This window comes from Silurus meridionalis, chromosome 29 (assembly GCF_014805685.1).
Source record: "Silurus meridionalis isolate SWU-2019-XX chromosome 29, ASM1480568v1, whole genome shotgun sequence".
Classification (NCBI taxonomy): Eukaryota; Metazoa; Chordata; class Actinopteri; order Siluriformes; family Siluridae; genus Silurus; species Silurus meridionalis.
In genome coordinates this window covers 1,970,221-1,995,640 of record NC_060912.1, presented here as the reverse complement: position 1 = coordinate 1,995,640, position 25,420 = coordinate 1,970,221, and the positions used below count along the sequence as shown (strand labels likewise).

General features: G+C 37.8%; 1 protein-coding gene across 8 annotated transcripts in view; it reads right to left on the bottom strand.

The window, feature by feature from the left end:
- Window positions 1–25,420, bottom strand: part of adgrb2 (adhesion G protein-coupled receptor B2) — a 333,861-nt gene that overhangs the window by 162,963 nt on the left and 145,478 nt on the right. For 6 of the 8 annotated variants that reach the window (XM_046843925.1, XM_046843929.1, XM_046843931.1 and 3 more), the window contains exons 3-4: window positions 21,898–21,978; window positions 19,848–20,033 (exon numbers count right to left, since the gene is read on the bottom strand). In XM_046843925.1, the coding sequence (XP_046699881.1) occupies window positions 19,848–20,033; window positions 21,898–21,978 (267 nt within the window). The remainder of the gene's footprint in view (window positions 1–19,847; window positions 20,034–21,897; window positions 21,979–25,420) is intronic. The other 2 variants (XM_046843927.1, XM_046843933.1) reach the window with 1 other exon arrangement.

Genomic DNA, 25,420 nt, shown 5'->3' with positions numbered 1-25,420 from the left:
GCGCTTTGTAGGCGCTTCTGTAGCTGAATGGGAGCAGTATAAGGATCTGCAGCAGCGTTGTGAATGAGCTGCAGCTGTCTGATGTGTGAAGAAGATTCCAGAAAAGCCCAGTAAAGAGTCCACTACTGTAATCAAGCTTGCTAGTGAGAAATTTGAAAAACACAGTAAAATTCATCATTGGGTATCCCAGCGATGTCAGGAAGCTGGAGTTAACCATGATACAGCACCCCATGGAGCATAGAGGGTTAAGAGTTCTGCTCAAGGGCCCAAGAGTGGCAGCTTGGCAATACTGGGGTTTGAACCCCCAACCTACCGTGCAGCAACCCAGCACATAAACTTTGGCTGCAAATCCAACACATGGTATGAACCTAAATGGAATCATCTCTTTTTAGTGCTTATCAGTGTGAGCAATGCTTTTACACAGTGAATCCAGAGGGCTGTCACCTTTGTCTGAAGCTTCTACTTTGGCTAACGTGTTGACTGTATAGCCATCATCAGAAATTTTTAAACATGGAGAGGTTAATCAGAAAGTAAGGAGGGGGGGCAAGATCAAGATGGGTTTCACATCAATTCATAGCTGCTACACCATGTATTGAGACATCTGACTTTTCCAATTATATGTAGGTTTCTCCTCAAATTCTACAAAACAAACTTGTAGGCACATGATTGTAGAGGTTGTATACCATTTTTCCTTCACTTCACTAAAAGTCTCAAACCTTTCATAAATTTGAGTGGAAGGTCTTAAGTGGCCTGCTCTAGATCTCTGACCTCAACCCTACTGAGGAACTTTGGGATAAACTGGAGTTGGATTGCTGATTGAACCCCGGGGCTCCTCACCTACATCTTTCTATTAGTTTCGGACTGTATTAACTGTCTGAATGAGCAGAAATATCTCCAATATCTAGTGGAACATCTTTCAAAAGAGTGAAGGATATTGGAAGATCAAATGGGGACTAAATGTAAAATGGAACTGAAATGAAACTGAAATTTTTTCAGTGATATAGCAGCTAGATTTAGGTTGCTGCATACGTGCCTGTTCAATCGATTAACAATGTGTTTGCACAGATAATGGGAGCAGAAATTCAAATTATAAGTTCTAGCTCCAAAAGAAAATGTAATAAAGGGATGTGTGGCCCTGTAAGGAAGAAATAACCATGATACTAACATAATTTGCCATGTCCAAAGTGATTCTCGTGGCCCACCATGCTTCAGCGAGTAGTTGAAGTGCCTGCTGACACGACCTGACCCTGCCTGGCGTTAATTGCTGCGAGTGAATTGCATGTCACTGATGGTCTCGCAGCTTGACATTTGAATATGAGTAAGGTGAGATGGTCTGGAGCGGGGAAAAAAACAAAACGCTCCGGAGGATGGACGCAAGGGATTTGCTTGCAGACAGGCCGTAATCATCGTCAGTCAAAAACCGACGCTCGAGCTGATTGGCTGGCGCTGCTTGCTAATGCCACTTCGAATCAAAGACATTCTCGGAGATTGGACGTCACCTTGTACACCTTCGCCTGGCAGCCTAATGGAGGTTTTCCGGACTGTTCAAACCGGAGCCAAATTGAAATGTAACAGTCGAATGATTTATTGCTCATCGCAATGAGGTAATAACTAATCGGAGAGCCGCAAAAAGCCTGCTCATGAAAGGTGACAGCACCGCAATAAAGAAGAGTCAGCACACACAAACAGGTGCATGCACATCTGCTGGATGTGTTTAAATAAGCCTGGAGTCGTCCATTTTGGTCCATCCGAGCTGGATGAAAGCGAATGAAATGCTAATGCTAATAAGGGTGAAGGAGGGGAGCAGAGATAGAGAAAAAGTTGTTAAACTTAGCCTGTAAATTCTGTGTGTGTGTATAGATACATAAGTTGTGTGGCTAAATGTTACACCATATATCCACATATAAATGCAACACTAAATAATCCTATTAGTTTAGTCATTTCTGTGTTAATATTTAACCTTGTAAGAATGCTCCAAGGTTTCTCCTGGTAAAAAATCTATCCACTGGATGGAGGTTCCAGAGCAGACCCAGGGTATCCTGGGAATGTGTAAAGATATCTCAGGAAGGGGTAGGGTCTATTGCTAGGGAGGGAATAGACCCTACCAAGTGTGGACTGACCTTAGCCCTGTGACCACCACCACCATGAAGAATGGAATTTTGTTAGAAAAATCTGAAGCTGAAAAACAAAAATGAAGAGAAAACCCTATTTCAGGAAATGATTTCAGGACAGGATTTTCCACTGATTTGTCAGCTGTCAGTCAACTGGATGTTTATATAGCGAGCACCAGATGCCTTTAGGGAAAGTTTCAGTGCCGAAAGCAACTCAGTCCACCATGACGAAGGAAGACAAGGCTTCTCGAAGAGTTTCTTTTCAACTGATTTTGAAAAGCCCTCAGTTCTGCAGTGCTAACGGACACAAGAACGCTTTCATCCTTGTTCCAATGCACTACTGTGGAAGTCTCTGAAGAAGCAGTCGAAATCCTAGCATTTTACACTGTAGTAAGCAAAACAGAAATCTACCACATGGGTGTGTATTTCTGTGGGTTTTATTTCTTTTTACAGCTAAGTCTATCATTAAAAAGGCAAAGACATGCTCTATGCTGTAGATTAGTCTCGGCTAAAGAAGAAAAAACACAAGAGCATCGATGTCTAGAAGAGATCTATAGAGCAAACTCATGGGATTATGGTGCCTTCACTCAAGACGGCCCACAGCTAGTTGAACTTCTTTTGCAAAGTTTGCTTGGATTATCAGTGTACTGCTTACATCATTATCTGTTATCCTGTGGATCTTGTTTGCAGAAAAAAACTTACACACGATTCATGGTAAAATTCCAATTTGACGATCGGCTCAAAAAAAAAAAAAAAATAAAAAAAAAAAAAAATATATATATATATATATATATATATATATATATATATATATATATATATATATATATATATATATATATAAAAATAAAATAAAAATTATTTTGTTGATAAATGTTTTGACAAATTGTGGTACCTACAATGCTGAAAAGCATTAGCTTCATTGTCTAGGACTTAGTACCATGCTAGTTTTTTGACTACAGGATTTCTACACAAGATTTTATTCCTTACACAGTGGGTTGACTTTGTGCTTCCCTGTGTGAATAAACAAAACAAAACAAAAAGAAATTTTGATAAGGTGTTTGTTGCTTATAAAATTTAATACGGACCATTTAACTACTAGCAAATGGCCATTTTTCCTCTGTGTAAAATGTTAATTTGTGTTACTGGAATCCATAAAACTCCCACTCGGAATGCAAACAGTTCCTCCCACCACATCATTTATTCAGATATAGCATCTCTATTGTTCTGTGTATCAGAGAAGATCACAACATGCGATATTCTTTTCCTCTCAGCTACATTTTTAAGTGTAAAAGCTGTTCAAATGTGCATAATTTTTATATGTTTAAGATGCACCAGCCAATTGAGACGGTTCAGGGGCACCTGTCGAGGATGCTTTCAGGTCAGCAAAGAAACCTTGAAACCTTCATTTTTCCTGGAAGGGGTCACATTGGCAACAGGCCACATCCTGTCAGGACTTGTCTATCCCTCGCCACAGACACCTGTGACATCTGTGACTTTTCAGCAGTCCCTGAGTCAGGGCTACAATGTCCATCATACGCTACCAGGAACTAACCAGAAAACATGCTTTTCTACTCTAGAAATCACACCATTATCAGTAGTCTTTACATTGAAAAGTACCAGTCAGTTGAGGTGGTTTGGGGGGCACCTTTCAGAGATGCTCTCAGATCATTTTCTGCTAAAGACACTAAGAAACCTTCATGCTCACATTAGCAACAGGCCACAATTGATCAGAAAGTGTCTATTTCCAGCCACTGGCAACTGTAAGACATGATCTTTTCAGCAGTGCCTGGTTCACCCCTGGGATGTCCATCAAGTGGAAGGTGTCTAATACTTCTTTTCCAGAAGCTGACCATCCTTTCACAAATGCTCCCAGGTTGGTTTCTGGTAGAGTAGTGTCAGACACCTCAGACTGGATTGAGATCCCAGAGCAGACCCAGGGCCTACTGATAAGAATAACATATCTGGTATTTGGAAGACACCCTTATCCAAAGCAGTTAAAGGTCCCAAAGGCCCAGCAGTCACAGATTTTTGGTGCTGGGATTTGATCATCTGACCTTCAGAACTAGAGTCTAATGCCTTAACCACTAAGTGACCACCTCCAAAAGACATGTCATGCTGGTGTCTATGACTAGGTACTGCTCTCTTTGGATTAACTGCACTGCACATTAGCTTCGCCCTCAGTCCCAGATTGTGCTGCTTCCACATTAGGGTTCCTTCCCGGGATCTGTAAAGCGAGTCCTGTTTACAGCCCACTGAAATTATTTGAAACAAACCAACAAATTTCTGCTTCAGTGCTTGATTACAGTTTAGCCTAACAAAAAGCACAAACAGTGCTGAAACATAGACAAAGACTTTAAATGTTTATTTCACTATTAACTGATCTCTTTTCTTTAGTTCAAAAAAGCCGATTCAGCCTAGAAGAATGTCCTCTAGCAAACCATTCCTTTCCGGTACAACATTATAGTATGTGATTTAGCCTGCGCTAATTAACAAACGACACACTGGCGGTGTTTGTGGTTGTATGTCATGATTAATGGTCAAAACAAAGCAGCTTACTGCACTTTGTGTATATACAGAGAAGCTACTGCAGCATCTTCTTATAATACAAATTCAAAATGTATCTTTTACCTGTCAGGGACATCACAATCAATATCTTACCTTTTATAGATATTTTTGTCCATGAATATGTATTAAATGATAAATAGTCTATTCTGTTTATTCCAGAGCATTTCTCTAATAATATTGCATTGGCATTTCTATCCAATCAGATTTCAGCTGTCACATCACGTATTGCAGGATCAGGACCTGTTTTTTTTTTTTTTTTTTTTGCATAAACTTCATGTTGCTTGAAGCTGTTGCTTTAACCAATAATTTTCTTTAAGGCCTCTGGAAGGCGCTCTGTCACGTCTGCATTTTCACGTGTTTTTGATCGGACTGTCAGAGACCGCACTAGTCAGACTCGCAACCTGTAGCAAACTGCACCAGCTCAAATCTATGCATGTGAATTTGATCTCTGTTTTTGTTTTGTTTTTTTCAGTCCACAATGAATGACCAACGAGAAAAGATTGATTTGGTCACAAATCCACTTACAAGGACATTTTTACGAAAAGCTGAACAGTTCAAAACATGCGTTAAGCTTTTTCAGGAACCATTTAAACGTTTGCATTTTCTTTTCCTGGGAATTCGCACACAAACACTCAATTTGTCTTCATTTCAAATTTCAAATGAATGAATGTACAAAAAATGCAACCAGAGGTTAATATTGATGCTCCTGCTAGAGATTATGTGTGTGGTTGGTGCAGCTGTGGCTACAGTGAAAGGAGTCTTGCTGAATGGCGTTCATTGGGTTTCTTAGCAACGGCATTCATTCTCACTGTATGAGATTTCATACTTTTCTCTATAATATTCATGGTTGTGGCATCATAATGAGGTGGATTGACTCAGGCAGGACATCACTGATGAGTGTGAAACACATGGCCCGATTCTGTCTTTGATAGAGAGCATGAGGGTGGCTGCGTGATGATGATCATTAAATGAGCACTAGTTGCAATGAACAGCTTGAGAGTATTTTATTTGTGAGAACATAATAAATACACAGAGTTTATTTCTATCAGTGCAAAGCAACATAAACAGAGCTAAATAATCTACTGTGGACAAACAAAACAGAACAAACCAAAAATATTTTTTCACTATATACAGTAAAAGACTGTGACAAAGACAAGTGCAGAAACAAACGAACAAAACAGTGGACGTCCAGAGAACAACCATACTAACAAGGACATAGTACCGGCACAACAAAAAAAATGGCTGTTGTGAAGATGAGCAGGATGAAGTGATGGGAAATGATACTAACCAGGGCACACAGCTATATAGCAGAGTTTGTTTTCCAGATCAAGACCAGGGCAGGTCTCGGCTCGGCCCTCAGGGCCAGCACAGCTCCTACTCCGAGTCCGAGAGCCCCGGCCACACGAGACCGAGCACAGACTCCATGCCGACCACTCCTCCCAGAGGCCACGCACTGCAAACACCAATATCTTTAACACATCTTTATTTATACCAATTGTTGGAGAGGTTTGTGGAGAAAAAATTGACATCCTACACCATGGGTTCTCAGCTGATAGACACAACTAATGTATTATTGATGGACCGCATTGGACTTTGGCTTGAAAAGTTGTGAGTTCAAATCCCAGCACTATCAAGTTGCCACTTCCTGGGGCCCTGCGCAAGGCCCTTAACCCCATCAGTTGCATAAATGAGATAAATGTAAGTTGCTCTGGATATGGGCATCTGCCAAGTGCCATAAATGTAAATGTATAATGGCAACAAGGAACATTGTTACAGGGCAATGAAAGAGATGAGAACACAGCCGCCATGTTTTCTGAAGCCATGAGAATGGTAGAAGAATGTTCCAAGTGAATTAGTGGAATAATGTAGGAAAATGTACAGAATATGACCGAGTACATACATGCAGCAACATGAGGTATCCCCCAGCCTTAGAGTTGCACGGAATATAAATCCAGGAAAAGGGGTCATATTTTTTACTGTAACGTATCAAATGGTGCGCCATAAAGTCCAAAAGTCTGACTTGTCATTTATCTGTAATTTCCTTACTAAAGAAATGACACGTTTGCCTTTACAGCTTGTACAGCATAGTTACGTATCCTGCACGCGTGCCATGATGTATAGACTACAATTCCCATCAGCCACTGCACCATCATGGCACATGGATGTCGCATTTGGAGTAAGCAATTAGTGGAAATGGGCCATGGCTGACATTGTTATGGTCCATGTTTCTTATATAGTTTCTGCCTTTGATGACTTGACATCACATGATTAACTATAGGTGACAATGAAGTTGAATTGATAAGTGGCGAGAGTAGGGAACAGGTTGGGACGTGCCTATAGAAGTGGAGGTACATGCTGGAAGTGCAGTGAAAGTGGGTGAATGAGAGGGAGGGAAGTTGCAAGGAGTTAAGGGAGTAAAGGTGGAAGAGTTTAAATCCCAGGGTTGACTGTGCAAAGTAATGCATGCAGGAAGGGTGGAGAAAAATGAAAAGAGGGATTTGGAATAGATAGAAGGGTATTGGCAAAAAAGTAAAAGGGAACATTTTGAAGACGGTGGTGAGACCTGCTTTATTGTATGGTTAAGTAGCATTGAGAAAAAGCCAGTAGGTGGGGCTGGATGTGGCAGGGTTAAAGACACAAAGTATTAGAAACATGGTTATTATAGAGAGGTAGGACGTTCTGGAGACAAGGTTAGAGAGGGGCGATCAAGATGGTTTGGTCATGTGCAGAGGAGAAACATGGGGTATATTTTTAGGGGAATGCTAAAGATGGAGTAGACATGCAAGTGGTTGGTTTGAAAGAGGCAGTTGTACAGGACGCGTGGTATGGTGACAGTGTATCTGATAAGGTGGTGACCCCTCAAAGGATCAGCCGAAAAAGGAAAAACAAATGTGACTTTTACACGCTCGATGTCCTACATTTTTCTTTCGTGGATATATGGTCTTGCAGTCAGACTTTTGGAAAGTACACGGATGTACAAGGGATAGATTTTTGTTTCCTGGTCCTACACTGACGACCCAGATGGCTGTAAACTGCACAGTGAGAGTGAATAATGAAATGCCGGAGAGAAGGGAGGCTTCTTGCCAGAAAACCGCATTTGCAACAACAGCGAAAAAGCATGCCAGCCAGATAACCAAGCAGGCACAAGAACTACATGGCCCACAGGGCATACAGCAGCCTGTTCGTCCCTCCTGTTCATTTAAACCCGTGATTGGCTTTAATGCACGAGCGGAGAAGCCAATCAGTGCGTTGTTAGCAAAAGCAACTCGATGCTAATTCAGACTAGCTTCTCAGCACTGCAAGGAAATGGACAAGGTGAGATAAAGGTGCACGCATGAATGAGAGAAAATTAAAAGCGGGAAAGGACAGACAGAAGAAGTGAGGTGGATGCTTGAGTAGGAGGGGTATACACACACACACACACACACACACACACACTCATACACACACCGACAGAAAGAGACACGAAAATAGAAACGCCGCCGAATGTTGAAAAGGGTTACTGAGATTTGATGAGAGGTGCCGGGGTTGGAGAGACGGATGAGATTTAAGAGCGGGATAGGGGGATCATGGGAGAGCAGTAAGGATTTCTGAGGGGAGCAAAGACGAGAAGAAGGTTTGGAAAGAGAAAAAAAAAAAGGGAGGAGGGAGAAGCGAGCCTGCACTGTGTCGAGCAGGGATGTTGCATGAATTATGTATGCCGATAAATAATTGATCTCGCTCTGTAGTGCAAAGCTTAAAAGAGGCACAGCTTAAGTCGAACACTGAGCAGTGGAAAAACTCACACAAAGTGATGGAGAAAGAAAAGGAAAGGAGGGAAGAGTGCCGTTTTTCATTCTGGACATCGAGAAGAGCTCATCCGCATACAAACGTGCAGGTTTGAGTATACCAAGCATAGTGAAGTGATAAAGTGAAGAGGCAGTGCATGGGGTGTATGTTGTGTTTTAGTCTCTTCATCAGGATGACACCGGGAGATGGGAGCTCAGTGGTAAGACTCTGGCTTACTGATTAGAGGGTTAAGGGCTCAAGCCCAAGCTGCCACTCTTGGGGCCCCTGATCAAGGCCCTTAACTCTCAGTGCTCTAAGGGTGCTGCATTATGGCTGACTCTGTGTTCTGCCCCCAGATTCCTAACATCGCTGGGATATATAAAGGAAGAATTAAATGCAATTTTGATGATATCTGGTTGGTTGTTTTAGATTGATGGAAAGATGGCAGCTTAGTGGTTAAGGAACTGGACTTTGTATTTGTGGAAGGTCTTGGGTTCAGATCCCTGCCACACCTAGCTTCCATTTCAGGGCCACTGTGGAAGGCCCTTAACCCCAAAGCTGCTAAGTTGTATGTTAACGAATGAAATCAATTTAAGTCAATATGCAAGAGGGCAAATGGCAAATTTAATATGGATAGATGGATGGATGGATAGATGGAGAGGTGACAGCTTAGTGGTTAAGGCATTGAGCTTTGGATCTGAAGGTTGTAAGTACAAATTTTAGCCACACTAAGCTGCCACTTCTGGGCCCCTGAGCAGCCCAGACCATCTGAATCTAGGGGGTTTCCTTGAGCTTCATTAATCTCCAGATCTCTGAAACTCTGCTAGCCTTATAACTCAAACAAACGTTGTTTGTATATTTGTTCTCCATGTAATTTATGAAATACAACCTGATCTACATTATGTTAGCATGTGTCTAACACAAACCAAGAACACTTTCCTCTTCCCGGTTCCCTATTAAGCAAGTCCACTAATGAAATACTTCTGAAGTCTTACCTTTGCTTCAAGAAGTTTCTTGATCAGTACCTTGTCTTCATTTTTATTTTCTACCTATCGTCGGCATCTTGACATTGATTTTTCACACTTTTTTTATTTTCACTGCTATTTTTGTCTGTAATTAAACCTCAAGGACTCAAAAAACTGCCACTATTTCTGTATTAACGTATTGTTGAAGGTACACTATAAATACAAAAAGTTTGTAGACACCTGACCATAAGATTAGTTTCTTCTTTCTGAACCTTCCATTCCACATTAACTTTCCCTCCTTCTGCGAAAGGTTTGGTGTGTGGTTGTAAAGATTTGTGGTCTTTCAACCAGTTAGTAATGTCAGGTACTGATGTCAGTGATGTGAGGAGGCCTGGGGTGCAGTCAGTGTTCCAATTCATCCCAAAGGTGTTTGGGTCACAGCTCTATAACAGGATATATTAAACTCCAACATATGTAAAGCATATCTTCATAGAGTCCAAGAAAAGCTTTTGGTCCCCTAGTTGTTTTGAAGGACCAATTATATGGTACAAATATGGTAACAGTTTGGAAAATGCCACATATGGTTGGAAAAGTAAGGTGTCCCTATACTTCGTTTATATAATGTACATATATAGTGGAAATAAAGTGATCCATGAATAATTTCATTACATACCATCTACCATCTAACAAATGTCCATCTGGCAAACGAAGTAGGGCACGAAAAAAAAAATAAAAAAGGATTTACTTCCAGTAGCAATTAATTTCACATACACCTCCTCCGATTTCTCTCAGTTTATCTGAAAACCTGCAAATCTCCCATTTTGGAAGCGTGGGCCAGTTGAAAATGATCCCTAGGATGACATTGCTACCTTCTGCCAGACTCAACATGGAGAACCTGATTATTCTAATACATTTTCTGTTTCTTTCATGAACAATGAACTAGTTTGTTTTGTCTAGATTTTCACAGAATCTTTGAGTCCCATCAAGGCCACTGATAATAATTATCCACAGGGATTCCTTCATGGAATAATAAGTCAAAGAAGTAAATGCAGAATTCATGGATCACTTCATTTCTAGAATTTTCCAAAGTGAGAGGTGAGTCAGTTCATTGTATACGAGTCACTATCTGAGGGGTTTGAGGGGTTTTATGAGTGGTATTTTTGCATAATTTGTCCCAAATTGCTGGTATTTCTAAAGTACAACATTTTTTTCTTCTAGCTCAGGATCTCTTGACGTTTTATTTTTACTTGGTGTTATTGGCCTAGGTCTGAGCCTTCTTTGAATCCCCCTGCTAGAGTGTGACACTTGTAGGGGCTGATGCAGCACTTCAGAGCATTTCACAGATCCTCTTGGTGGCTCTGGAGTGTGGCCTTGTAGCATGCTGACTGGGGCTTGGCAGAAGAGTGTGTTTCTTTCAGTCGCAGAAGAGCTCTATTTTTCTGTTTGGGATTCCTGCATTGGTCGGTACCCTGATCAGTACCATGGTCAGCACCCTGTTTCCTATATATGTTTGTATATTCTGGATGCTTATCTAGTGTAACTCTGGACTAAATAAACTAATAAGGCACAGCATTGAGGAACAGTTGTGTATTGTTAAACAATGTTTTCTGATTTATTTATATCACTTAATGTTTTTAAGTCTGTCATAAAGAATGTGATGAAAAAGACAAATGATTGGCCTCAAGGTTAAATAGGTTAAATAACCACCTTAGCCAGGTCTCAATGGGAATTTCCGGTGAAATAACGGTAAAATACAAATTAAACACTTGTTACTAATAAGGATTTTCTTTGAACCACATTTTATATAGATGAAAAACATGGTGTCAGTTGTATTTTTTCCCCTCATCATTCCTGTCATTCTTGCCTCCAGCACATGAATTACATTATCCATCAAACCTTAGAAGGTCTAATCATTTAGGATGCCAGAGTGTCTACAGGAGGTAGAAATTTCAAAGTGAAGACTAAGAGAGTTTGTTTAAGTGGAAATATTTGAGATTTAGACAAAAAGAGATCAGAAGGACATCAGCCAGCTAAGCAGAACATTACAAAACAGTGACAAAACACTTGGGTCACAATATAGAGCAAATAAACCCTTGCAAACCCAGCATAGGGGCAGCAACAGAAGCGCCCTGAAGGAGCAAACGGATCCGTCTGTAATGGTCTGGAAAGGATATCGACATGCAAAAAGCGCCACCTTTTGGGTTCAGTGTGACTTGTGTGTGCCGCCGTTTGCTCCCGGCCCACGTTAAACCGTGTTATGCAATCACTTGGCAAAGAAACTTGGCTGAATAAACTTGGACCAGAGGTCAAGACGAGGCATGAGGGGATCTGAGGAAATAAATGAATATCTTAATAAATAAATAACAGGCGCACCTAGCGTGCAGCGTGGAAAGCGACTGATTAGATAATTGCGAAGCATGACATGCTAATTGTGCTTGTGGTATTGCCAAGACTAATCAGTGGAGGCAACTGTGCTGTGCTGAACACAGTGTCGTTCCTGACATGCAATTTAGGCTTAATTATGTCAAATATTCTGTAATATGTATAATTAATACCTTAATAATAATAATAATAATAATAATAATAATAATAATTATTATTATTATTATTATTATTATTATTATTATTATTTATTATTATGATGGCATACATAAAAATAAGTCTATTAAGTCTAATTTTGACTATTTCGTCTAATAAGCCTATAACCAAGCTATTTAATATTAAACCGCTGAAAGGATTTTTTTCTATAATATTCGAATTGCATAGAAATATTCTGTAATATGTATACAGTAAATTATTAAACAAATTGTAAAGTATTTTTTTTTTACTCTTGCAAAAATGCAGTTGCATTTGATCTGTTCGTCCTGGCACGGGTTTAAATTTATAAATATATACAGATGCTGATCAAGGATACATTCAATGAAGTGCATTTGATGGAGTAAATCAAATGTCAAGTGTGTCTAACAAAAGGAGGTCACATCAATACAAAACTAATATAAAAAAACACATAAGTATGATGGTACAAATCTTGATGGTACTCTCCGGTGTTTGTATTGTTTTAAAGATTTATAATCACACTCTTGATATCACCTAAATGAGGATGAGGGTCTGGTTCCTCTTAAGGTTTCTTCCTCATAACATCTAAGGAAGCTTTGGCTTTATCATCAGGGATAAACACACATTGCTCACCTTAACTGTTAAATTCTGTAAAGCTGTTTTGCGACAATAGCTGTTGTGAAAAGCGCAAGAGAAATAAACTTGAGTTGACAATTGGCAAGACTTTGCAACACAGGAAAAATAAACTACAGGGAAGAAACAGCCAAAACTATTTATGAAACAGGTCATTAACCAATAATAGGACTAAACTAAAAGCAGGATCAAAACCAATACATGGGCACACGGCCAAATAAAAATGAAAGAGAACACGGAGAACACGGAACAATGGCAAGCGCTGCTCACAGCACTTAGAACATATTAATTCACAGGCTCAAATTGCTAATCATGTCTATGACAACATCATAATGTGTTGCCAGAAGAAAACTTGCCCTTAACTAATGACCTCTACATAATTATCATTCATTAAAAAATAACCACCAGGTGACATCAGCAGCTTGATAGTTCAATATACTCAACTATACTCTGGGGAAAAAAAAGCAAAAAAAAAAGTGGAGCTCTAACACAGCTGATTAATCTCAGTTACTGCAACTCGGATATAATTATGCCTCTGTGAGGTCTTATTCAGAGAACTTCCATTAACTCTGAATGAAATCACTCCATCATAAAGAGCACACTGCCTATCTTTTAGCGCTGATTGGCACCTCAACAGACTCTTCATAATGACACAAGACAATGTCCTCACACACACTATAAAGACATACTGGGCTCTCCTCATCATGAAAATGATCTAGGACAAAATGAAATGAAGCAAACCTTTTGTAGGAAAATGTTTCAATCACAGCTGAGCCAAAAAAAAAGAAACCTATATGATATGGTGTTTCCATCACTCTCAGTACATTTACTACAATATATTATAGAATAGTATAATAAAGTATAGTAAAGTAAAGACAAATAAATAAATAATTACATTTCTTTATATACCTTTTATTCACTTTTAAAGGTAGAACCTAACGAGGTTTCTGGGCAAAATTTTATTACAAATCCGAATTAAAGGCATTCATAATTAAATTAATACAAACAAAGACACATTATTATTATTATTATTATTATTATTATTATTATTATTATTATTATGATTATTATTATTATTATTATTATTATTATTATTATTATTATTATTATTATTATTATTATTATTATTATTATTATTATTATTATTACAACATAAGATCCAGTTATTATTTTAATAAATGTAAGCTATACCCTTGTTTCTGGGCAAATTAAAGATACAAATACAAATTAAAAGTAGAAATAATAATAATAATAATAATAATAATAATAATAATAATAATAATTATTATTATTATTAGTGTTATTATTATTGTTATTATTATTATTATTATTATTATTACAACATAAGATCCAGTTATTATTTTAAGTAGAACATTTAACAAACAAAATAATAAATAAATGTTTTTTTTTTTAATGTACCTTAGTTCACTTTTTAAAGGTACTTTATACAGTTTTACATGCAAATTTATGTACAAATAATAATTAGTATAAGTTAAAACTAATAATAATAATAATAATAATAATAATAATAATAATAATAATAATAATAATTCATCTGTAGTGATATAAAAATGATTTTTAGGTGCTACAGCATTATATCACCAGTCATGATTTACAGAAAATATTTAAATAAATAAATAAATAAATAAATAAATAAATAAATAAATAAATAAATAAATAAATAAATGTCTTTTATGTACTTTTAAATGTAAGCTATACCCTTGTTTCTGGGCAAATTAAAGATACAAATACAAATTAAAAGTAGAAATAATAATAATAATAATAATAATAATAATAATAATAATTATTATTATTATTATTATTATTATTATTATTATTATTATTATTATTATACAAACCAATGTGATAAGAATTGGTACTGTTAAAATGTTTCAAAAGTACTACAGCATTTCATCCTTAGTCATTATTCAAGCAGAGCAATAATTAATAAATAAATAAACAAGTTATAGAATTATCAAAAAAATCCCAAAGTGATGAGAAAAGGTACTGTATAATATTTCCTTTTTGCATTTAAGCATCACATGGGCCACAGCCATTATTCAGGCAGAACCCAACCTCCCACCCTCCAACCACACACACACACACACACACACACACACACACACACACACACACTATATGCAGAGGCTGGCATTTAACAAATGATATGATCATAATTATTTCCAGATTGGACAATAACATTATAGGGCAGGATCAGATGAGGTACCTGGCCTGTGCTGTAGCTTATTAGAAGACACAAATCTATACAGTAATCACTTCGACTCTAACCCTTGTAAGCCGTGTAAACCATACCTCAGGCTGTGCTGTGTAATAACTTTCTGTAATATAAATATCGTTGTGCATGTGTTACCTGTTGTGGTGTATTTGTTAATTCAGTTTTTGGAGATTCCAATTCATCCCAAAAGTGATTAACATTGTTATAAATGTCTATTGCATCCCATTTAAAATCTTTCAGTCCAACCATCCCCTTCAGGGACATTGTCAAGCTGGAACAAATATTGGGAAAATTTCGTCCAAAGACGTGTGCCTGGAACAGTCAGTCGTCCCAATACATTTGTCCGTATAGTATTGTTGTAAATGTACACAAACGTATAGGCTTGAGGGTAGCGATGGAAATAATGAAGGAGGAAAAGAAAGGTAGCATTTAGCACACTTATTTTCAGAGAGCATACTGTACATGTCCACACTAACAATAAAGGACAGATCGATTTAGCAAGCTCACTGCTGTGCTGCACAAATTTCCACTGAAGTGGAACACTACAAATACAACGTGACAACAAACATACAGGCGTACAGGCACGTGTAAACCAACACAAACCAACACACACACACACACACACACACACACACACACACACACACACACACACACACACACATTATACACACATTATATATATATATATATATATATATATATATATATATATATATATATATATATATATAGATGTACAAATTATTGGGACACCTGTCTTTTCACCAAACTTGGAGGCACACAGTTGTATAGTTGACTTTGGATGCACCAGCATAAAAAACAAGAACCAAACCTGTTCCAGCAGGAGAGCGCTCCTGTACACAAAACCATCTCCATCTGCTTTACATGGGTTAAAGTGGAAGATCTCCTGCTCTACAGTTCTGACCTCAAAGCCTATGAAACAGATGAACTCGAATGCAAACTGTAACCCAGGCCCAGAAAATCTTTCAACATGAGTTGAAGTGGAAGATCTATTGCTCCACAGGTCTCCAATACATTTGAGTTCAATTTTTAAACTGGCTGCACCCCAGGCCTTTTCGCTTCACCTTCATTAGCACAATTCTCTAGTGGATCTAGTGGAACATCTTCCTAGAAGTCATTATAGAAAGCACATACTGGTCAGGTGCTGATATATTGTTATGATTGTCCATATGTAATGTTTTCGGCAGACTTCCTACCTGTTTAATATGGTATATACAGGTCGAGTGTAGTGATTATTATTATTATTTTTTTAATTCTTTAAAAGATCAAATAAAATTCAAATAGCAAAATGTAATTAAGATAAAAACACTTTCCACTCTGAGGCTCATGCTTGAACTATTCTGATTAATAATCCCTCTCTAAATAAAATACACTTTTTCTGTGATTGCTTTGGCAAATTAATTTGGTGCATTTAGAATTTTTTGCCAAACACGGCGTGTGTGCATGTCTATATGTGCGTGTGTGTGTGTGTGTGTGTGTGTGTGTGTGTGTGTGTGTGTGTGTGAGTGTGTGTTCAGCTCAAGCCTTGGGAATCCCCTTCTGCTCTTAGCTCCTGTGCAACAACAATAGCACTCTCCACTGAATTATAAATAGGCTACACAGAAGGTCAGCGTAAATCACTCGCACACTTGTTCATCCATAATGAAAGAGGACGGCGAGAAAGACAGAGAAGCCAGGTGCATCGTGGGCTGTGGCCATAACATGGCTGCTTAATAATAGACCTCAGTAGCGTAGTGCTTGTAGCCGAACAGCACCAGTCCGAAATTCTTTTTCTGAAAATACTCCCTGCGTTAGTTGTTATGTCTCGGCTCAGTCCTGAATAGAAATTCGCTGGCTCATTATTGAGACCAATAGACACTAACAGACACTGTGTTTTGTCATGTGTCTGATTTTTGTATTAGGCTTTGTTAATTATTTCTATTTTTTGTCAGATTCCAGCTGTCTGGAACCACAGGATGATGAAAACGTCTGGCTGTGTTTTGACTCCCGTCGCGAGTTTGGACCGACGATTTCAAAACAAACCAATCAAAGACACTCCGATCTCTTGCCACTTGATTATCAGTTTGTACGTCATCGCTGATGAATGCTTGATCTTTTGCGATTCGAATGTTTTCAATCATATTATTGCACTCGATTTAACGCGATAAAGTTTCTATAGCAACCACGGATTGGCGTGAATTTCTAGACCATGTTCCAGCAATGAAATTGTTCAAAATCATTTTTGAAGGTACTAAAGCATTACATCCTGGGCCATTATCTAATCAGAACAATAAATAAATAAATAAACAAATTACTTATGCACTTTAGATCACTTTTAAGTACTCCATAATCACATTTCTAGCTAAATTCAATTTACAAATCCAAATTAAATGTGTATATAATAATAATAATAATAATAATAATAATAATAATAATAATAATAATAATAATAATAATAAATATTAATATAAATAAATAAATAAATAGATAGATAGATAGATAAATAAATAAATAAATAAATAAATAAATAAATAAATAAATAAAGAATTTATGCACTTTACATCACTTTTTCTAGGTAATCCATAATCACATTTCTGGCCAAATTCAATTAACAAATCCAAATTGAATGTATGAATAATAATAATAATAATAATAATAATAATAATAATAATAATAATAATAATAATAATAATAAATAACTAATACAATTTATACAAACTGGAATGTTAAGTGCAGTAAAAACTAATTAGGGTGCAAAAATATTACATCCTCACTTAATATCTAATCAGAGCAATAAATAAATACATAAATACATAAATAAATAAATAAATAAATAAATAAATAAATAAATAAATAAATAAATAAATAGAGTTTTATTTAAGTACCCTTATGTACCAAACTCTTGGTAGATCGTTAGAGTGCGCTTGTGGAGATTTGGGATCATTCAGCGAGTTGAGTAAAGTCAGGTTCTGATGTAGGAGAGATGAGAAGGCCTATTCAATACGGTTAAGGTTAAAGCCCTATAGCAGGCCACTCTAAATTTTCCACTCTATTCCATGTAAAGCATATCTTCATGGAGCTCAAGATTCTTTTTGTGCACAAGGGCATTGCCATGCTGGAACTTATGGCTGGAAAAGTCGTGTCCTACTACTTCCATAATGTGTATAAGAAGTGAAGCTCCTCTGATATTATTAAAATTAAACTATTTATAAGGGAAATATGACCATGAGTAAGTTTATGTAAAATAAGATACTCTATATTTATAGATATGGAATCTCTGGAGTCTAAAATGAGTCCAAAATGAGCTGTGTGTTCCTCGAGACAATCATTTACATAGACCTCTTTAAAACCTGACAAGTCCCACACCATCCATGAAGAGCCAATCTTTTGTTCCCATGAATATACACTCCAGATCTTTTCCTGATCCGTGACCAAACCGCGTACCCTGAATATAAATTCATTATTTTTTGGGATCATCTGCCTCTGACCTGATTCCTCACACTGCACTAACTAAAGTAAAAATAACCTTACAAACACATTTATCATCAAAAAGCGAGTTGGGATATTAATATTACTGCGGAATATCAAATACGGGCGGAAAAAATGCGTTCTTTCATTTGCATAAGTACGTAATTAACTCACGGGATGATCTCCATCATCCAAACAAATGGGGAGAACCATGAATGGCTTGTATGAAGGTAATGCAGACTCGCCTTGGGGGTCGTGTTCATGAAACGCAGTCTTGATTTTTACATCTTTTGAAATGTAATTTCTTGCACATAATTTGCGATATTTAAGATTCCTACCTAGTAGTAGATAAAAACTTACTGAAAGTTTGAGGGATTATACATAGTGTTAATGTTAAAACCATGAATAGCAAAGATTTGTCCTTGAAGAGCGACTTGTTGATTAAATAGTAGCATTTGATATAAATTTCAATGTTGAGGTCATCGAGAAAATCGCACATCACACGTCGCTTTATTCAGATCAGTTGCCATGTTCTAACACTCGTTCATGAGTCAACTCGTCGTATTTAAAACAAAAACTGATTCAAGACCTCACAAATTTCAGCATTTCAAGATCACAGCCATACAAACAAGCAACAAATCAGATCAGTGTGTCGGTGCTTCGTAAAATGACGTCATTAGAAACACAATTCAAATGAATGAGTATAACACCGTAAATCAAATCAGTAACCCAGTGGCTCAGATCGAGATCGTTGGTTCTAGATTTGAGAGCATACAGCAAGGAAGATGAAAATCTGCGAGAACTTCATCAATATAACTTCATATAATTCCCTTAAATGGAAGATTCTACGTCAATATCAATAGCAAGAATCGGCTAACTAGCGCAGTGTAACCACTGGGACAGTATCCACAGGATTGGTCATGGAATCCACCTAAAGTCTTGTTCCTCTCAAGGTTTTTGTCCTCATTTCATTTCTTAGCTTTTCCCTCATCACACATCAACCAAACAATTTGTGAAAAAAAATAGGGCCAATTTGTCTCGATTTAAAAAGCGTATTCATACAGTAGGCGATTCAGTTCGGGGAAGTGGTTTTGTGACAAGGTCAAGAAATTCATTAAGCAACCCCAGGGATTGTCTGGGAATCTTATTGAGCTTTATTTTGCAGGGTTTGGGATTTTTTTGAAAAATGCACAAGTTTTTTTGAGACACCTCTGGAATCTAAACTACCAAAGGGAAAAAAAAATCACAGAAGAAATATAGTCGTACTCAACATACAGTTGACTGTACAACTGTGTTTTTAGAATGAATGTGTTGGTCTACTGGAGTATGGAAAAGATAATGTGTGTGTGTTTGACCATTTGTTCCATTTGTTGTTGTGCATGTTCTGCCAAGGTACACAAAAACATTGTGCAGTCATTATCAGGCAAACTGTATATCGTTGCATCACCATTAGTGCCAAGTGTGTGTACTCATGCAATACATTTTCAGTCTGGGGGGTGGTATTGTGAGGAGAAGTGGGGGATAAAGAGGAAACTCTACCTGCTTGATGCTGTGGCTCACCTGGGCAGGTGGCAGTGTTGTTGCAGAGGCGCGTCTCCCTCAGCGGCCCGCTGCACAGTGTGCCATAAGGCGAGGACACACAGGAGCGAGTACGCACCTGCCAACCCTGCCCACACGTCAGCGAACACACACTCCACTGAGACCACTCTTCGGCCGCTGGATCACCTGTAAAAGAGGAGGAAAACCAGTAAAGGAAGTGAGGAAAAATGACATTTAATTACACTGGTCTTTATCGATGTGCACATTAAATTTGCCTGAAATTTTACTTCTAGCATATACAGTACATTCGGGTTGGTAATAACAGAAAACTTGTGTTCTCCATGTCAATTGATTTCTGCCCACGAAACTGTTTCTTGAGAGCATTCTCTCAGCACCGCTGCTGCTATGCGAATATGACGTATCGCAACCGAAACCGAGGCGTGTCCTGAGAGTCTTATGGAATATAGATTAACATAGCAGAGGCAGAGCTGCATCTTCCTGGATACAGAACAGGAAAAGAACGTCTGTTCAGGCATGATGCAGCACCTATAAAGCAAAGAACAGTTAAGTGGCAATGGTCAAGAATCCAACAGTGGCAGCTTGACGGTAAAGGGGCTTGAACCTCCGCCCTACTGATTAGTAACCCAGAGTCTTAACCATTGGGCCTCCACTTCATACATGTAATTTCCTGAAAATGAAACATTGGCAATCAAGTCTAAATTCACACTAAACACTGTATTATCAAGTAGCCCAAATATACAGCAGTGTCACTGACTCAATTCCAAAATATTTTGAAAGAAAACCATCATGAGGTGTTACTCAGTTATGCATTCAACTACGATTGGATCATTCGACCATAATACCACTAAAAAATGTGGGTGTTACTCATGTTCGATACATTTGCTGCACAATTTCACACTAATTGCACCATAAAATGGGCTGATAATGCATGTTAGCTTAAATTGTAAGTCACAAATATGGTTGTGAAAGTACTCATGTATTCATGTAATGGGACAGCACTTGTGGAAACACTCTTCGACCGGAAATGCATCTGAGAATGCATAACAAATCAAAGCTTGAGGAGAAGATCATGCCAGGTTCCACTTCTGTCAACTAAGGCTAGTTTGATGGATCCTGATATCTTCTGTGACATGCAGTTTGTAGGGTCCGAATTGCATCAACATCGATCAATGGACCCAACCTGTCTTACAGTTCAAGCTGGTGAAATTTGGGTGTGATGATGTCCGGGAATGTTTTCTTGGGACACCAAAGGATTTTTGCTTAAATTTTAAATTAAATATTATGTATAATGGCATCTGGTGTTTATTTCCCTTTTTTTTTCCAGCCACCATATCTCAATCGGGAATTCAATGCAATCAGGCAAAGACTACAATTTTAAAGGAATGTTTCAGGAACCTTATGGAATCCGCCATAATGAATTGATGCTGATTTGAGGAAAATGAATGGGGCACCTCCCAATGTTTGGGTGCTTTTTAAAAGTGTCTATAGTGTACTTGAAAGCTTATAACATTTTAAACAATTTTTTTTATTGCTTTTTTCCATTGAGGACAAAGAATTTTAAAGGATTCATGAGCTGCATACGCATCAACCTCCACAGTACGCAGAAGCCCGAGTGCCTGACTTCTGTGTTCTGTTGATTAGGTTAGAGGGGAGAAAGAACGCCAATGTTAATTGAACTCGGCAGCTCTGAGAAGGGCCATATGCCCTGGGCCCACGCTTCCTTTGCTTGTTTGTGCCATCGCTTTGCTTTTGCTTTTCACTACGCCCGGAGGAAGGATATACAGCTTCCTTGGAGGTGGCACCAGGACACATCCCTACCAGCGCGCCAGCAGGCGATGATCTCTTCGGGTGTCGTTTCCGAAATGTCCTTGCATGGAGGCAACATCACAGAGTGACTGGCCAAATTGGATTAATTGCACGTCTTGTAATCACATTGCATGTTTATTTGCATGTGGGTGAGTCAGATCCGCATCCTCAGATCTTCTTCCCCAGAGCTGAGTGGGAGAAAAAAAAGAGAAATAGAGCTTACCTGTTTGGGCTTGAAACACTCCCGGCTGGTCTGCTGATCTTGGCCTTTGGGTCTTGACCTTCAGCTCGTCATCATCAAAATCTAAAGGCAATAAACACAACTGTCAAATCGATTTGACATCTTATTTAGGAAACTCAAACAATTTATGGAGCTCGGACAAACCATTCGGTCCCCATTTGCCTTTTTAAGGAGCTCCACTCTTCTAAGAAGATGTTTCACTAGATTTTGGAGAAGATTTGTTTAAAATTCAGCCAGAAAAGTCAGGTTCTGATGTAGGTAAGAAGGTGAGGAGACTTAGGGTACATTTAGAGTTTACATCTCAAAGGTGTTGAGGTCACAATAATTATAGCAGAAGATCTTTCATGCCAACCCATGAAAAGCACAAGAGCTGGCTTTGTGCACAGAAGCATTGCTTTTCTGGATAATTTTTCCAGAGCAACATACATACAACTGAGCCGCTATGGAGTTGCTCAGGAGCCCAAGGAGTGGCACCTTGGCAGGGGGGTTTCAACTCATGACCTTCGGCTCTTTAACCACTCAGCTACCCTCTTCCCAGGTTTGTGGAGTTTGAGATAAAATGACATTTGGTTTAAAATGTCAGCAGAAATCTGATCTGTCGGAAATAAAACAACTCCGATCAGCGAACGCTGTCTGACGGACTGCGAAATTCAATTAGAAATGCTTTAGTTCAGCTTTAGCTCAGTTGACCGGGATAGCCTTCTGCAACGGGTCTAATAGACCCGGAATTAAATTCCCCCAATTAATCTTAATTGTTCATTGAAGGCCTTTAAGTGGATAAGATGTCCGTAGGAAACACCTCTGGAGCTCCGCTATGGCGCGTTCAATTAATTAAAGATACTACGATCTGCACGCTGCTAATATTAGCTCATAAAGACGACTTTAAAAGGGGGGAATAATTGTTTTCTATCTTTACCTTACAGGAAGGTCAATACATTTACATTATAAGGGCAAATGTATTGGGACGCCCGACACCTTTTCCAGCCTTCTTCAAACTGTTACCTTCAAATTTAGAGGCACACGGTTTTCACACATCGAATTTTCCTTTTGAACTAGAAGACCCAAACCTGTTCAAGTGCACAAAGCCAGCTCCATGAAAATATGCTGTACATGGTTTGGAGTGAAAGAACTTCTGCTCTAGAGCTCTGAACACAATGTTATCGAGATGACTAAACCCCAGGCCTCCTCACATCACACACTTTACAAACCGGCTGAATCAGCACTAAATCTAGAAAACTAGAAGATCTTGTGGAACATCTTCACAGAGGTAAGAAAAAGGATATTAAAAGAGCAAACACTGAATCATACGTTCAAAAAGTGATCTGGTGTCCACAAACTTTTTTTCCATACAGCATATATATAAAAAACAAAACAGGAATTTATGGAATTCTTTTTGTTCCTACTCACACTGTAGGATTTTGAAAAGTATATTTAAATGTGACACGGATTGGCAGCGCTCCTTCCTAATTACTCTCGCACAATGAAAGACAGGGATTAAAAGAAAAGGACACTTTTTTTTTTCATTGGAAATCAAGCAAGACAGAAAAAAGATAATGCTCTCATTCTCAATTTTTTTTTTTTAATTGATTTGAATTTTCTTTTCATATCTTTTATATCTTTCTTGGTTACCATCTTTCCTTTGCTCTCTTTCTCTTTTTTTCTTTCTTACGTTTTTTATTGTGTATTTTTGTATTTAGCATTGGCGGTCTAGTTGTGTGGGTGTGTTTTCACACTGACTCTTTAAGCAGTAATTGAAAGGCTCCATTGTATTGTCCACATGATTGAAATGAATTACGGCTGTTCTCTCAGATTGAAGGTCTTTAATTGGCCGAGCCTCAGGGGTGTGTTTATTATTTGCTGATGCTCAATTGGGCACTTCTCCTGAGCTCTCACTCATCCATCCTCCAGGATCGATACACACACTCTCTCTCTCTCTCTCTCTCTCTCTCTCTCTCTCTCTCTCTCTCTCTCTCTTATACAGCCGCTTTCCTTGTTTAGTACTAAATCAAAGCTCTACAGAGCAATGTTGTGATGTCACCACGTCGTGATGTAACAGTTCCCGTGTAAGGGAACATCTGGATCATTTCAGTATGATCTACAGATCCAGCTGTTTCCAGTTGGATGGAGCATGACCTGCTCTAGATTTCTTATTCATTTTTTTTTTGTATTGATTTATCTCTTTTCTCAAATAGACTGAGAGGAAATGATTAATTCAGTAAATAAAAAAGGGTTCTTTTCCTGTTGTTCTTTTTTTGTTACTGTCTTTGGATTTTTCTTTACAATTTTCTTTCTTTTTTTTATTTTCTTTTTTATTTTTATCTATTATTCATTCATTCCTTCCTTCCTTTTTATTTTGATCTTTCTTGCTTTTGACCTGTTTCTTCTTGATTGCTTAGATTTTTATTGTTTCTTTTCCTTTTTTGTCATTCCCCAATTTTTTCCTTCCTTTTCTTTTTCTTTTTTTTTTACCCTTCCCTATTTTTACTCCTTCTTCTTCCATGCTTTCCTTAACTTTGTCTTTCCTTCTTTTTTTTTCTTTCTCTTGTGATCTTTCTGGCTTTCATCCGTTAATTTATTGTTGATTGCTTTGAAATTTGTTTTGTTTTCTTTGTGAATTTTCAAAAAGTTTTCTCTTCCCCCTTCCTTCCATCCAGTTTGTTTTCTTTCTTTTTTCTTTATTTCTTTCTTTATTTTTTGTGTACGTGTTTACACAATGACTGTTTAATCAGCAACTGAAAAGCCACAATGTAGTTAAGATTCTGTTTTTCTTTCAAAATTCCATTCTTTCTTTCTAAATCATTCTGAATGATAAAACCAGCTCCAGACTTTGATCATTTTCCATCGTATTCCTGCTTTTCTCAGAGCCACAGTGACCCTGAAGTTCGCTCTGTCCATCATGTGTTATTGTTAAAGACATCACACTGTTCTAAAGGCCTGAACCCATTTATTCTACTCTGTTTATTTCCGGAAATCACACCTTCGGTATTTTACTACACAAACACACACACGCTTTTATTACATTACACACCCCTTTTACACAATAAACCCTGTAAACATTATTACGAATAAGAGAGAGAGAGAGAGAGAGAGAGAGAGAGAGAGAGAGAGTGGTGTAAAAAATGCTTTCAGCTGGACAAAGATTGACGCTAAGAAAGAGGATTTAGAGCTTTTCTAGTTTGAGCCAAAGTCGCTATTTTTGTTGAACAAGTGCAGGAGAGATTGTGAAAAAGAGAGAGAGGAAGAAATGGAGAAAGAGAAGGCGAGATAAAATAATAGCAAGAATGAATCAAATGTCTCTTTCTTTATTTTTTTTTTATTTTTTATTTTTCTTTCTTTTTTTATTTTTTTCTTTCTTTCTTTCTTTCTTTCTTTCTTTCTTTCTTTCTTTCTTTCTTTCTTTCTTTCTTTCTTTCTTTCTTTCTTTCTTTCTTTCTTTCTTTACCCTACATTTTCTTTCTTTCTTTCTTTCTTTCTTTCTTTCTTTCTTTCTTTCTTTCTTTCTTTC